This window comes from Acinonyx jubatus, chromosome D3 (assembly GCF_027475565.1).
Source record: "Acinonyx jubatus isolate Ajub_Pintada_27869175 chromosome D3, VMU_Ajub_asm_v1.0, whole genome shotgun sequence".
NCBI lineage: Eukaryota > Metazoa > Chordata > Mammalia > Carnivora > Felidae > Acinonyx > Acinonyx jubatus.
The window spans coordinates 1,771,916-1,787,409 of record NC_069392.1 but is presented as its reverse complement, the minus strand read 5'-3'; the positions used below and the strand labels follow the sequence as shown (position 1 = coordinate 1,787,409).

The 15,494-nt window shown below is 51.4% G+C and overlaps 1 protein-coding gene across 7 annotated transcripts in view; it reads right to left on the bottom strand.

Annotated features, from left to right (window-relative positions):
• Window positions 1-15,494, bottom strand: part of STX2 (syntaxin 2) — a 78,566-nt gene that overhangs the window by 32,120 nt on the left and 30,952 nt on the right. For 4 of the 7 annotated variants that reach the window (XM_053206416.1, XM_053206415.1, XM_053206419.1 and 1 more), the window contains exon 10: window positions 8,762-8,914. In XM_053206416.1, the coding sequence (XP_053062391.1) occupies window positions 8,762-8,914 (153 nt within the window). Of the gene's footprint in view, window positions 1-401; window positions 959-8,761; window positions 8,915-12,470; window positions 13,392-15,494 lie in introns of those variants that run through there. The other 3 variants (XM_027044370.2, XM_027044369.2, XM_053206418.1) reach the window with 2 other exon arrangements.

The following is a 15,494-nucleotide window of genomic DNA, read 5'->3' as shown; positions in this document are numbered from 1 at the left end:
GAAGCAACATTAAGGTGGGTGCTGATAAAATAAAGATCTTTTCTTTTCTTTTCTTTTCTGAGAGTTTAAGTAATCTCTATGCCCATCGTGGGGCTGGAACTCACAACCCCGAGACCAAGACTTGCACCTCCAATGACTGAGCCAGCCAGGTGGCCCCAACGGAAATTTTTTTTTGAATATGAAATTTATTGTCAAATTGGTTTCCATACAACACCCAGTGCTCATCCCAAAAGGTGCCCTCCTCAATACCCATCACCCACCCTCCCTTCCCTCCCACCCCCCATCAACCCTCAGTTTGTTCTCAGTTTTTTAAGAGTGTCTTATGGTTTGCTTCCCTCCCTCTCTAACCTTTTTTTTTCCTTCCCCTCCCCCATGGTCTTCTGTTAAGTTTCTCAGGATCCACATAAGAGTGAAAACATATGGTATCTGCCTTTCTCTGTATGGCTTATTTCACTTAGCATCACACTCTCCAGTTCCATCCACGTTGCTACAAAAGGCCATATTTCATTCTTTCCCATTGCCACGTAGTATTTCATTGTGTATATAAACCACAATTTTTTAATGCATTCATTAGTTGATGGACATTTAGGCTCTTTCCAGAATTTGGCTACTGTTGAAAGTGCTGTCATAAACATTGGGGTACAAGTGCCCCCCATGCATCAGCATTCCTGTATCCCTTGGGTACATTTCTAGCAGTGCTATTGCTGGGTCGTAGGGTAGATCTATTTTTTGAGGAATCTCCACACTGTTTTCCAGAGCGGCTGCACCAGTTTGCATTCCCACCCAAAGGAAATTTTCAAGGAAACTTTCAACTTTATGTTCATGGGCCCTGCCCCTGGGCTCCCAGTGAGGCTATCCTTTAACATCTACCAAGGTCAGACGGACTCATTAACTTCAAAGCAGGGGCTCTGTTTCTGCCCCGGGCACACATTGAACATCTGCTTCATGAGCAAATAACCTTAAAAAAAAAAAAAGAAAAAAAAAAAAAAAAGCTCAAGCATAAAGATAAAAGCTCAGTAAGTTCCCATAAGATGCAGCCTAGCACATTCTAAACACATAAGATAGTCTGCAACTCTCTGGAATGTCTTTCATCACGATGATTTGTAACCTTATGTCCTATATACACACATAACCTGGCACCAAATGTTCCCCAGAGCACGTTCTTCTTCATGAAGATTGTGTATCCTGGACAGCTGTCCTAACTGGGGCTTGAATAAAACTCTCTTCCTTTTTCTTTAAACGTTTTGTAAAGGTTTATTCACTTCACCTTGATAGGTCCTTGCTTGGGGGGGGGGGGGGAGGGGAACAGTGGACAGAAACTCTGTGTCCTGGAGTGCCTGGGTGGCTCAGTCGGTTAAGCGTCCAACTTTAGCTCAGGTCATGATCTCACAGTTTGTGGGTTCGAGCCCTGCGTCGGGCTCTGTGCTGACGGCTCGAAGCCTGGAGCCTGCTTCGGATCCCTCCCCCGCTCATGCTCGGTCTCTCTCTCTCTCAAAAATAAATAAAACATTAAAAGAAATACTAAAGGAAGTCCTTTGAGCTGAGAGTGACTTTGCAGTGATTATCATCTGTAGGAAGAAATACAGAGCACCAGAAATGGTAAATCCAAGTGCTAATATCAAAGGTGCTCTAAGCACATTTTTCTCTTTTGTTCTCTTAATACCCTTGAAAGACACAAGTTGTATAAAAAAAAAAAAAAAACAATTTCACCAGATTACACAAAGAACTCTCACGATTCAAAAATGAGACAGCCCAGTTTTAAAAACGTGCGAGAGGTTTGAATGGGTATTTCACCCAAACAGACCTAGGAATGACTTAATAAGCACATGGAAAGGTGCCTGGCTGCAAGAAACAGTGGGGAAATGCCAATTAAAGCCACACTGAGGCAGCACACACACCCTCTCCAGAGACCTGACCCAGCGCAGTGAGGACGCGGAGTCTGGACGCGTGCAGGAGTGGGAAATGGTACAGCGGTGGGGTCTCCTCCCAACGGAAAGAAAGAAAACCTCCAGCCAACCCGGTTATGCACATACGTGACAACATCCCTCACGACCTTGTAACACGAGACCACTTAATCAGACCGCGTGTTCGTGTGTTACCGTATACGGGAGACACAGAAGTGGAAAATATGTAAAAAACTATGCCACGTGGCATTCGGGGCTCAGTTCTTTGGGTACGAACCCAACTGGGCGGTGCCGACAGGAATAAAGTTCCTTCCTGAAAGAAAAGCCTCGGTGTCACGACTGTCTGTGCGAGAATCCTGCTACATTACTTAGGGGCTCGCGTCCGGGATTCAGGGACGGTGCGTTTCCACCTCCTTCGCCGCCAGGGATGAGAACCTCTGGGCGCCGGGTGAGGTGGCCTCACCTGGCGCCAGCGGACCCCTTGATCCGCAGGAGACTGGCCCTCCCGGCACCGGGGTGAGGACCCCGTGTGCGCCAATGGAACCTGTGAGGCCCAGGAACCAGCTCGGGGAGCACTGCCCGTAAGACTGGTAAGAACCCGGGTTCATTTGGGCAGACCCGCCCCACAAGAGGCAGAAGGGGAGCCTGATCACCTCCCGGAGTTGTCCTAGTAGGTCCACTGGGAACTCTCTTTCTCTGCCTTCTGCTGGCACCTCCCCTCTTCTGCCTTTCCTTCCCTTCCTCCTGTTTCTGCACCACTTGGGGGCGGCCTGCAGAACTGGTTCCTCGATGCCCAGGCCACCGGCAGCCCCTCCTCCGCCCAGAGGTCGCGTGTGAGACCACACACACTTCAGATTTCCCCACCGGTGCCCCAGGTGAAAAGTAGACAACGGGAACAAATTGTCTCAGTGGACCCGAGTAAAACGTATTCAGTGTTTAAGCTAACTTGAGTTTGTTGGTTTGAGATAGGCAAAGTTTACCGATATTAAAAAAAAAAAAAAAAAAAAAAAAAACTTTTATTCTACCTAGATTTGCTGAGGGTCAAATAAGCTTATGTTATCTCCGTCCCAATTTGTCAGCAAAAGGATGGCTTAAAGTGATGGCTGATTTCGTCTGCCTCAAAGTTTTCATGGGTAATTGTTAAGATAGCTTTCAAAGTCCTTGGTAACCTAAAATGTTTTGCTTGCATGATAAATTGAGATTGAATTCACTGGATATCTAATGAGAGAAGAGGCTAAAGTACTAATTACTAGATGTAGGTTTGTGCTTCTGATTTGTTGCAAAAAACTAAGGATCTTTGGATCTGTTGGAAATACGTGCTTTGTGCTGAATGGATTCATAAGTTTCCCCTCTAAAAAAAATTCTGATGTAACACAGAGTTCACAACTGGTTACCAGTTAGTTTTCACAGGAGACTAAGGTTCTGAAGAGTTAAAATTCTGCTAAATGTAGTTAAAACTGATAAAAACAAGAAAAGCAACGCCGTGTGTAGGAAGGTAGGAGATAGGAAAGAAAGATACAAGAAAAGGAAATACATTTTTGTTAAAGGTAAAAAAAAAAAAAAAAAAAAAAAAAGTAATTTAGTCCTAAATGAGACTGGTTACTTGCAGAGAAATGGCTTGGGACAAAATCTAAATGCAAAGAAAATGTGTGGAAGTTTCGCGAAGGAAAATCTTCAAAAAGAAATTTTATGTGTGGTCAGGACGGGCTAAGGTTAACATAAATGGAGTTTAAAAGTGCACGGGGTTAAGATGAAAACTCCTCCTCCTTTGACCCAAAGGCTGGGAAAATGACGGGAGTACCCTCGGTGCCGGCCTCCACATGAAGGGCTTTCACCAAGATACATGGGAGCCATTTTACTACACTTGGCCCACCGTATGCCGAAAACGGATGTCCACACGGCTGACACATATTTATGTGGGCATGGTTGAGAAAGGCAGGGGAATAGACCTGGACTCTGGCCCTTTAACCCCCTCCCTCGACGGCCAATGATCAGCATGTAAGTTACCGTTGGGCCAAAATCAAATCAGTACCTCCTACGACAACCGACAACCGACAACCGGGGAAATCTTGCTTGGTCACACCCCATACCCCCAAGGTGCTACAGGTGGGAAACGGAGGAGTAAGAAAAACCAGGCAAGGCCGGGCCAGCTCTCGGAGGTCGAGCCAAGCCTGGGTAAGAGTGACTACTCCCAGCCCCTCGAGAGACTGACAGGGCCTTTGGGAGCCAGTCCCTCAGCTGGCCCAAACGCGGGTCAGGCTATGGGAAATGGAGACAAGGGACAACTTTCTTCCTTTTTCCTACGGATGGGTAATTCCCCAACCAAGGCCACTGATCCTTTGGAATGCATTATGATTCATTTGCTTTTGCCTCAAGGCTTGGCCCCAATACAAACTGGAAAAGGGAACTTGGCCTTCAGAGGGAAACATCAATGACAATACTATCCTATGTGAAGGGAAATGAGGACAATTCCCCCGTGTTCGTCTGTTTCCGGGGCCTTAAGAAAAAATCGAGATATATGTAAGCAATGTGAGGTGGAGCCTAATTTAATGGCAACCCTTTCTGTAGTCCGGCAATCAGGAGGGGACGCAATTAAGGGCCCTTTACCTGTATCCAAAACAGACCTAGAGAAGGAGGAAGGGAAGCCTCCCACCTCAACCTCCTCCTCGGGTCCTCAAACTCTCTCTCAATCTCTCTCTCTTTGTCTCTCTCTTTCTCTTTCTCCCTCTCTCTCTCTCTCTCTCTATATATATATATAAATACAATTCTGCTCCCTGCTACCCACCTTATCCAGGCCCTCCCCGTAATGTAACAGGCATGTTTCCCTTACAAGGAGCTAGAAGGCCAGAAGGAAAACCTTGACATTACAGGGTTTAGTACAGATAAAAGGAGATGTAGGTAAATTTTCTGATCAGACAAGTATATGAAGGCTTTTCAGAATATTACATATGTTTTTGAGCTGACCTGGAAAGATATAATGCTTTTGTTAAATCAGACTCTCAATGAGACAGATGTTCTGGAAAAAAAAAAAAAAAAAAATTAAGGAAATCTAAGATTTAGCCCTCAAATTATGCTAAATTAGCCACTATTTTACAAACAGAATACGAGAGCCCAATGGCCTTCCTGGAGAGGCGAGGGGGGCTCTCATTAAACATTCGGCTATCTCCCCTGACACCCCTGAGGCTGAGACGATTTTAAAGGACAAATCTGTCATTCACTCAGCCCTAGATATTCAAAGAAAATGCAAAAATTGGCTGTTGGCCTTGAAGGGTCCCTGGAGGTGCTCTTGTGAGCTGCCAGCTGGGTGTATTACAACCAAATCAAGAGAAGAATTTTTTAAAAAAGAAAAGAAAAAAAAAAGAAGGCTTAAAAAAAACTGAGGCTTTAGTCGTGACCTTACGTACTATGCCAGATGGACTTCCCAAGGTCCTGGCACCAGGTGCCATTTATGTGGCGTTCGGAGCAGTGAAATGAGAACCAAAATGAAAACCCCACAAGCCGTGCCCCTTAAATGGAGCCGATCACTGGAGACCTGAATGCCCTCGGGGACCTCTAAATGAGAGAACTTATCTCGTGTCCCTGGGAGGGACTGACCCAGGCCTGGGGCTTTTCACGGTGGCTCTCCTAAACCAATGGTCCATCAGAAACCCAGAGCCTCGGATAACTTCAAATATAGAAGGAAAATTAGTTGATTTCCTTCTTGAGACCGGAGCCACCTTTTCTGTCCTCCTTTCCACTCCGGGCCACTACCCGAACGTGGCATGACGATCCGTCTCCGGAAAACCTGTAACTAAAGCTTTCTCTCAGCCCCTGGAATGTCTATGGGAACGCTTTTTTCTCATTCTTTCCTGATGATGCCAGAGAACCTTACTCCCTTGCTAGAAAGGGACAGTATAACTTAATTAGAGACTAGGGTGCGACTAAATCCAGGGCTAAATCACAATTATGTGAGTTTTTGGAAATTACTAGATGCTATAGGCTGTAGATAGCAGGGTTCAGGAAAACAGTGTGCTATGTCGATTGTTAAAGGAGACTCGGGGCGCCTGGGTGGCCCAGTCGGTTGAGCGTCCGACTTCGGCTCAGGTCATGATCTCGCGGTCCGTGAGTTCGAGCCCCGTGTCAGGCTCTGTGCTGACCACTCAGAGCCTGGAGCCTGTTTCCGATTCTGTGTCTCCCTCTCTCTCTGCCCCTCCCCCGTTCATGCTCTGTCTCTCTCTGTCCCAAAAATAAAAAAAAATTAAAAAAAAAAAAACATTGAAAAAAAAATTTTTTTTTAAAAATAAAGGAGACTCAATCCCACCTACTCTGCCCCACAAAACATAAACTGGGGCCTCGCTCCTAGACACAGTCTCCAGCCCTTGGAATGGTTACACACAGAGCAGGGCAATTGCTGTCACCAAGCTCACAGAGCTAAAAGATGATGAAAACGCAGCCTCAGGCCTTTCATTTAGGGACAGACAAAACTTAGCAAATGGCCCAAAGGATGTTTACTGGAAAAAAAATTCGTCGGGGACAGTTGTGCAAGAAGTATCAGCCCGTGAAGTAGGTCTTAGAAACATCCAACCACAAACTTGCTCTCCTGGGCAATCAAGGACCTGGAGGCTATCCAGGAAAAACTAACAATTAGGTTTCATTCATATGCCAAGGTCAAAGGAATCCCAACACCAGTTGGTATGGACTCTTTTACTAGTTGGGTAGAGGCCTTCCTCTACAAGACAGAAAAGGCACAAAAAGTAATAAAAGTTCTGCTGTCTAGAATAATACCCAGGCTTGGCTTACCTAAACATTTACAGATTAATAATGGCGCGTGGCTACTTTGACTCTTTCTCCAGTAGAACTCCTGGCCCTTGGAAAAGTTTCACACCTCAAAATGAAGCAGACTGTCTGCCTGCACTCAACAAAACTCTAAATAACACCTCACAAGCATTAAATGCTTCAAAAAAATTTTTGTTTTTAAATTACGTTAGGGCCAAACTCTTGGAAACAGAGCCACCGTCACGTGGGTTATGAGAGATCCCCTGACATATGTTGTTGACAAAGTCAGGGTCTCTCCTAGATTGTCTGACAGGTTTGAACACTGTAGACATGATCTTACGATGCCATGTTGTTGCTCAGTAGAATCTTTGTGTTTTTCTGTGTGCGTCTGCTGATGTTTATGCTGCCTCCTGCCCGCCAGCCTTCCTGTGGAACCATGCTGTGGGTCACTCGACCGACCCGTGGGTTGACTCTAACTGCTGTCCCCCAACACTGTCCCTTATCAGCTTGAAGAAGCCAGAGCAATCATTGTCCCTGTTCCCTAACAGCAGACACAGACCCTGCTCCAGGGGAGGAATAAACAAGGTAAGGGTGAACATTAGGCAGGGAGAGATCAGGGACCTTCAGGGAGGCAGACTGCAGCCGCAGGTGGGAGGCTGAAGGAGCAGGCGGGGTTCCCCCCTTATGAAATCCTTTAGGCACCCTCCCCCCATTATCAAGGGCATGGGGGGGCGGGTTCTAAATGAGACAGACCATCTTCACCATAAGACAACAGATGCGGGCCCTTGCCTCTACCCTAACCACCTTACACCACTGGGTCAGGGAGCAATTACCTGTGAGTCTGACCACAGACGCTCACCCCTTTAACCAGGAGATGCCGTGTGGGTGAAGGAGGAAAATGTTCAACCCCTACAACCCCTCTGGAGGGGCCCGTTCACTGTCATTTTGTCCACCCCTACGCAGGGAAGTAGCCGAAGCGGGTCCCTGCGTTCGCTATGGCAGAGTGAAGCCGGCCTCTCGAAACTGGGAGTGCCTTCCTGATCCATCCACGCCGTGCAAGCCGACCACACGGAAGGTTCTGCCACTCCAGAGGCTCTGGGAGACTGCAGCCCTGCCCTAGTCACTCCGGAAGCTGACTGGTCTACACACGGCAGAAGCTTGAGGAACCCACGGTCCCATGAAACAAAAGACTGTCCTTATTTTCTACATGTTTCCTTGCTGTGAGGCACTGTCACGCCTTCTCGGTATCATTGTGATTGCGGCCCTACTCTTTGCCACAGGATTGGCCGAGGCTGCCCTGGCCGGCTAGAAATGGGGGAGGGGGAGGTTTTCGTTAGCACTCAGCTAGGCTACTTCGTGGGTACCAACGTGGGGAAAAGACGGCCATTGATCCCCACAAACCTCATAGTAAAACAAAATACCCCAGTCCCACACCCGGGGTTTGGCCTCTCAAAAGCTCAAGTATTGGGAAAAACTGTCCTGCCCAATGGGGAAAAAGTTCATCGTCGTCTGTTAAAAACTTAACATGCCTAGGCCAAAGATTTTATAACTCAACTGGTGGGGGACCCCAGATCACCTTGAGCCAGAGCCCCACCCTTTGTGTAACTTCTCTCATCTACGACAGGCCTGGGACAGTGTCAGTGCAGCCGTCAAAGGGCAGGCTCTAGGCATGTGGGGGGACAGCCTATATAAACCTCTAAACCAAGACGATGCTCTTTGACCCCAAATAGAGGGGTCTGAGAATCAAAGGGGGGAATATGGTAGGGTCCCCTCCCTGAGGAAAGGAAACAAGAAACCTCAAGGCAACCTGGTTATGCACAAAGGTGACAACATCCTTCACGACCTTGAAACATGAGACCGCTTAATCAGACTGCGTGTTGGTGCATTACCATATACGGGAGGCAAAGAAATACACAATATATAAGAAGCTACACAGCGTGGCATCGGGGCTCAATTCCTTGGGTACGAACCCAACTGGGCGGTGCCGACAGGAGTAAAGTCGCTTCCTGGAAAGAAAAGCCTCAGTGCCGCGACTCTTCGAGAAACCTGCTACAGTACCGCGTGTGGACAACAGCTTCGCAGCTTCTTAAAGGGACACTTACGTGTGACGCAGGAATGTCCCCAAGAGGAATGACGCCGAGTGTCCACAGTCGTGTCCGGGCGACGCCGTGGCCGCACTGCCCACCTTGGCTTGGACCTGGGATCCGCTCGAATGTCCGTGAAGTGGCCAGCGGATGAATGAAGCCTGGTTTACACTAAAAAACAACAAAAAGGAACAAACTAGGGATTCATGGTACAGAATGGGGGCACCTGGGCAGCGGGAGGCTGGACTGACCGCGTGGGCACGAAGTGTCCAGAAAAGGCAGGGAGAGCGTTTCTGCACGCTTGTAGGGCGCCTGCGTGTGAAACGTCCTGCCCCCGCAGGGTGTGGGGTTACACGAGCCTGTACGTTCACTGCAAATCACAGCTACACAGCTGTAACCCGGGAGCTCGCGGGGGTGCGGGGTGGGGGGTGGGGGGGGAAGGACACCTGTAAAAGCTCCGAGGCAGGCGGTCCGCTCCGGCTGCAGCCCGCGGAGCCCCAGGCCTGCGGGCGAGCCGCGGGCGTCGGCTCCGGGTCTGGGCCCCAGCTGCCCCGCGCAGGCACAGGACTGGGGTGCGGTGCGGGCTGGAGCTGCCCGGCTGGGTCGCCGCCCCACCAAAGCCACCCCCACGCCTGCGGGCAGGCCCTGCTGGGGGCTCCGAGCCCCGAGACGGCAAACCCCCCAGCGCCTGCATGGCGGGCGGCGCGGACGGCCACCCTCCAACCGCACCGCGAACTCGGGGTCCGGCCCCCCGCCCCCGAGGCCACCTGCCTGCCACCGGGGTCGGGAGCCCCAGGCGCCCAGGGGGGAGCGAGCGGCAGGCGGAGGCGGGCCTGCGGGCGCGCGTGTGTCTGCGTGTCTGTGACTCCGGCCGCCGGCTCCGTCCCCGCCCCCGCCCGAGCCTGCCCCGCGGTGGGCGGCCTGGGAGGTTCCCGGCGCCCCGCCCCCTCCCGTGTCCCGGGACCGAGGTCGCGCCCGGGTCAGGCCTCTAGAGCGCTCCAGGCGGCCTTTCCTGGAACTTCCCCCGTGGGGGAGTCCAGGCCTGAGCCTGCCGTGCCCTCCGCGCCCCGCCCCGTGCCCACCGGCCGGCGCGAACACACGGGAGCAGCGGGGCTGGCCAGGTGCCGGGCGCTGTGCCTCCACTCAACTCACCTGCTCCACGTGCCCTGCGAACCGCTGCGGGAGGCCTCAGAGGACTGCGGGCACCCCCTGCACCAGCTGGGGCCTCCCCTTGCACCGGCCTGCGGCACCCCCCTCCCCCACACCAGCACGGGCCTGCGCCCCTTTCTCTCCCTCCCCCCCCACCCTCCCCCCCCCCCCCCCCGCACCGGCCTGGGGCGCCCCGGCCCCCCTGCACCGGCCTTTGGTCCCCTATGCACCAGCCTGCAGCATGGCTGGCACCTGACCGCCACGATCACCGGCTGTGCCACCCTGCTGGTGTGAATTGCACCCCAGGTGTATCCTGTTTTAAGGTCGTGAGAGGGTGTGACTGTAGATGTGCCGGAGTTAATAGAATCTGTTGGGAGAGGTCAGGGGAGAGGACGTGACCCCAGCTGACCTCAGGCCCCCTCTGCTCTCCGTTCCCTTGGTTGGGAGCTCATCTCCAGGCCGAGGCCCTGAGAGGGGCATGTGGCACTGAGACCTTGTGGACACTGCAGTGCCCCACCCCCCACCCTGGGCTGAGGCGTCTCCCTGAACCCCAGGATGCTGGCTGCCGGGCCAAAATCTGCTCCGTCTGTCCAAGACAAGCCTGGATAGGAGCGCCCCCGCGTGTCGAACCTACCACCTGCACCTCTGGGGCGCTCTGCCTGCTTCGCCGCCTCTCCCTGCTCCCCCTGCCTGTCTGGGGAGCTCCCGAGGGCTCAAACTAACACAATTCATTTTGCTTTGTCACCTAAACTATATATAAAAAGTATAAACGGAGGGGCTACGTTACTGAATGTGTACATCGAGATTGCAGTTTGGAAGGACACTCACTGTGGAAGGGGCCTCAGAAGAGGGAGGTAACGTAGGGGAACCTAGTTCTGTGACCTGCTCTCTCTCCAGGACTGAGTTTTCTTCCCTTTTTGGAACTGTGGTTTTTGACATCACTTTCCAACATGGTTAGAATTTAAGAGTTACGGATTAAGGAAATCCCACTGAAGAAAAATTCTGAAAGGGGATGAAGAGATACAAAGGATAAACAGCTCAGAGCAAGGGGGCGGGAGGACCCCCCCCTCCCCCGTTACTCAAGGAGATTCTATCTGGTGGACATAACCACCGAAGCCACTGACTCTGAAATGTAACCCAAGTTCCCTGAATCAGCGTTTGCCATCAACAGCAAGGACCCGGATGGGTTCCTGCATCAGACACCAGGCACCGAGCCTTGTAATCGCAACGAAGACGCCCAACATCGTTAAGTCACATTATTATACACAATAACGGCCACAGGTAAGAGTGATTTTCTTAGTAGAACAATTTATTAATGGATATGCAATAAAATATCTCCCCCCAAAATCTTTCCAGAAATGACGAGACAGAAAGTCAGTTTGGTTTTGGTTCTCTGGCAGTTTTTTCTTTATGTAAACATAAAATATTTGAAGGAATGATAAAAGTAACAAGGGAACCCGTAAGTAAAGCTTTTGTAATCTGATCTCAAACGGGTGCTTGGGGTCCATGCGTACAGCAGCGCTACCCGATGACTGACTTCGATGTTCTCCTAAACAGAAATCAAAAGGCTTTTCCTGGACTCCAACTACAGAAGCACGAGTTTGGTAAATCTCGGAAGAATGACCTGAACAAGGACAGTCGGAACCGTTGCCGGAGGCGAGGTTAACGAGCCAGAGCTGGAGAACGCGCCCAGCCGCACACAGGCCGCCGCCAGCACAGAGCGCTGCTCTGCACGCAGACGCGATGACACAAACGAGTGCACAAGAGTTGTGCTAATGCAGGCATGATCGCGAAATATTTAAATGTCCTTCAAGGCGCGTCTCCGACTTGTGCACACATAGCGAGCGGACCCCGTTGACGGGCCATGTAAAGACTTTTTAAAAACACGCGTTGCAGCCAGAGCGCTCCTCTCCTGACTCTGAGCACTCAGCGGTGATCAGCACGCAAATGAAGTGCGTCCATTCCGATCCGAGTCTAAGCTAAGCCATTGCGTGCATAAATCAGGAACGAGTGGAAGTCCTAATCGTATCACATAAAGAGCACAGTTTCCGGACTGCTCGACTCATTCACGCTCACCGTGTGGAAGCAAGCGTGGCTCTATCAGTTTCCAAGCCAATGTCAGGACGCAGGCACGCGCTTACACGGTCGATCGCATACTCAAGTAATGAGAGCTTGGCGACATTTTGAACATCCTTCACACGTTCACCCACAGTCCTGACCAGCTGCCGTCTCACAGAGGTCCGCTCCCTAGTAAGAGCCCACGCGTGATACACGTCAAAAAATAAACCGTATTATACTAAGAAACATCACCACGCGATACAGATGTTTAATTATCATGGATTCCTATGAACTTTGGGAATCTACTTTTGCAGCTCAGCAGAACAGTAAGCACTTACCAAGAGCATTTATAAGTAATCTGTACAGCAGTTTACATTTAGAGGAATTAATGTCTGGGAGTAAGTTCCTTGAGTTTAGAAAGTACTCAATCTCGGTCTTCTCACCGTCTTAAATTCAGACCTTATTGACGTAGACAGGGACACACAAACCTTATTTCTAACGAACAAAGAAGAGGCGGTGGTCTCTCACGGGCAGTAACTAATTTATTATCTCGGGCAGCGGAACAGGTAGGAGTGGGCCCAGTGCAATAATGGACTTTCCCGGAGGCCGTCAGGTGCATTTTAACCTTGTGAATCAGCATTAACAGAAGGCACTTGAAAGGCTTTTCGGGGGCTTTGCCGCCGATGTGTGCTATGCCAACGGCAAACTTGGTAAACAACTGTGCAAAGAAGGCTCTAGTCATATCATGACGCTTCCTATTTACTTCAAAAGGCAACATTCGATATATAAAAACGGAGTAAATTAAGATGTTAATATATTAAACAATTTATAAACATTTAAAATTATCGATATCTTACAAAACAGTTCTGTGACGATACAAATTTTTGTTACGAACAAAACACGAATGAAACGGAGTACAAAAACGACTCTTAGCGTGTTAGCTGGGGGGCGGGGAGGGAGGAAGGCTCAGACCTGAAATCTCATAGCTTCATGACATAAAATATTCCTAATTAAACTTCACATGTACTTTTAACACTGAAATACAAAAAAAAAAAAAAAAAGAAATTTTCAATCATTCCTTATTTTAAGGCCACTGAAACAAGTTTCACATTGTTAGTTTTCGGTGATGTGCTCTTCAGAGTCCAAGGACGTCTGGGTTAGCTCGTCACACCCATCCCGCTCACGGACTTTCACTAGACGGGGCATCCCGTGGCGCCTCCCCCTGGCCCTCAGCAACGAGACTGGCGCCCAGCACCACACGTCACGGTGTCTGGGGCTCAGTCACGGGACGGGAGGGCGCGGGCCCGCCGCTCGCTGCGCCTGTGGTCTGACTCCAAGGACAGTGGCTCTCGGGATACGGTCGCTACGACAAGGTTGTTGCTAGGACAATTCCAAGGATCACAAGCAAAACAATCACACAAATGATAATGCACATCATTTTCTGCAAGATAAAGAAAAAAAACATTAATTAATTCGCATAATTTGCCAGGTATCAAAGGAAAGAAATCGCTAATGTCATTTCTTCACAGAATTCTCCTGGAATTTGAGTTTAAAATGCCCAGGCCCCAGGTCACAGGACAGGAAGGGGCGGGGAAGCCAAGTTCCAGAGGCAAAGCACCGGGTGCACATACCGAGTTAATGGAACTTAATAAATCACAGCAGGTGTTGCTGGACAACAACTGTGGGCCCCTGGGGGGAAGGCAGCGTCTACCTGGCACCACGTGTGGTCCTCAGCGGACACTTTCTACCCATCACACGAACATTACGAGCCGCTATTCCTCGGACGCGCCGCACGTCTTTTTAGAACTTTAAACGAATCTACTTCCCGTTTGCCGAAGACGGTGTCGCTTACACGCGTCTTTGCGCTGACGCCCGATGCGCGGACGCACGAAGGCAGCAAGCTCACTCAGCCCTCCGCTGCGCCTGTGGCCCAAAGCGGGCGGCACGGCACTTCTGTGGTTCCTCTGTCACGAACACGTGTCCTGCACACCTAGAAGCTACGCTACCTTCGGCTTGAGAGCCGGTCTCCTCCGGGGGACCGTCCGCGGGAGAAGGGAAGGAAGGCACAGAGATGACAGGCGGGCCGTCTGGGCGACCCTGCCTGAGTGCACGGCTCCAAGCTGGCGCACCAGCACCTCCATCAGCCACCGCGCGCTCTGACGGTCTGCGTGGCAGGCCCCTCGGGAAACTTCCGCTTGGTTACCCAGGGACCGGGGAGCTGCCGTCGGGACACCCCCTCTCCGTCAGACCGGCACACGCGCCCGGCGTGAGGACCGCGGCCCGGCCGCACGCCGCCCGCCACGCGCTCCCACGGACCGTGCTCGGCACCTTGATCTGAGACGGCCTCTTCCTCGGGCTTCCCAGCAGCGGCCACCCCTCAGCTCCGGAGCCTGCTCACCGCACCTGGGTCCCCCGGGGAAATGCCACCCTGGACGCGAGCTCTGACTTCCGGGGCCCGGGGTGCTGGCCCTGAGGGCGTCTGGGCCCCCCTCGCGGGTGCACGTCCTCCCCACCGGCCCCCGGTGCCGCTCCCCTGAAGCCCACGCCGACCGAGCTCCTGCACCCAGATCTCCAGCTTTAACAACCATTCTGTCCAGCGCCCTGCTGCCAGCTGCACCCACACGCGTGCCCCTCTCCTTGGCGGGCGGGGCGCCCTGGGGCGCAGTCCTGTCCGAGTGCAGGTCACGGGGCCACCACCTCCACCTCGTACACACAAACGCGGCAGGGTGCGGGCCCTGCCTGCCTCCTCGGGCGGGAACGGAGCGCCCCGCCCACGCCGCAGGGCGGTGGGCATTCGGTTACCCACCAAGTGCCTCCGGCGCAGGGCCTGGCCCACCGGGAGGCCCCCCTGCACCACCTGCTGAAAGAATAAATTACGTTTTCTAACGTGTAATCACGGACAGCAACCACTTGTGTATAAAAGAAATAACTGTTGGTGTAAGCTTTGGCGCGTCTTACCGAGGATTGTTTTGTGTTCGTATTTAAAGACACTAGGGTAAAAACCAGCCATCCGGCCCCAGGGCCCAAAAGCCCACTGCCCCCTGAGGGGTCACCCTGAAAAGGGGCGCCCGGGGAGGCTCAGTCGGCTGAACGACTGACTCTTGATTTCGGCTCAGGTCATGATCCCACAGTTTTGCAGACGTGAGCCCTGCGTCAGGCTCTGTGCTGACAGCATGAAGCCTGCTTGAGATTCTCTCTCTCCCCGCCTCTCTCTCTGCACCTCCCGGGCTCTTGCTCTGTCTCTCTCGAGATAAATAAATAAACTTTAAAACCTGTGTTCATTTAACAGCATTACCTAACAACATCGCTGGGTCCAACCTAAGAACGAATTTTAACCTTTAGTGTAACCAACATGTTATGACCACTGGTAAAAATTAAGAAACCACGTATTTTTAAAATTATATAAAAATAGCTCTTAAGTGCTATTACCCTGACAGAGAAAATCATACACATCATTTTTCCCAGCACCAGGAAAGCCACACAAACGGGCTGTCCCAGGCCGAAAAGCAGTGGCGGGACCTGGCGGCACGCGGGGTCCCTGTCT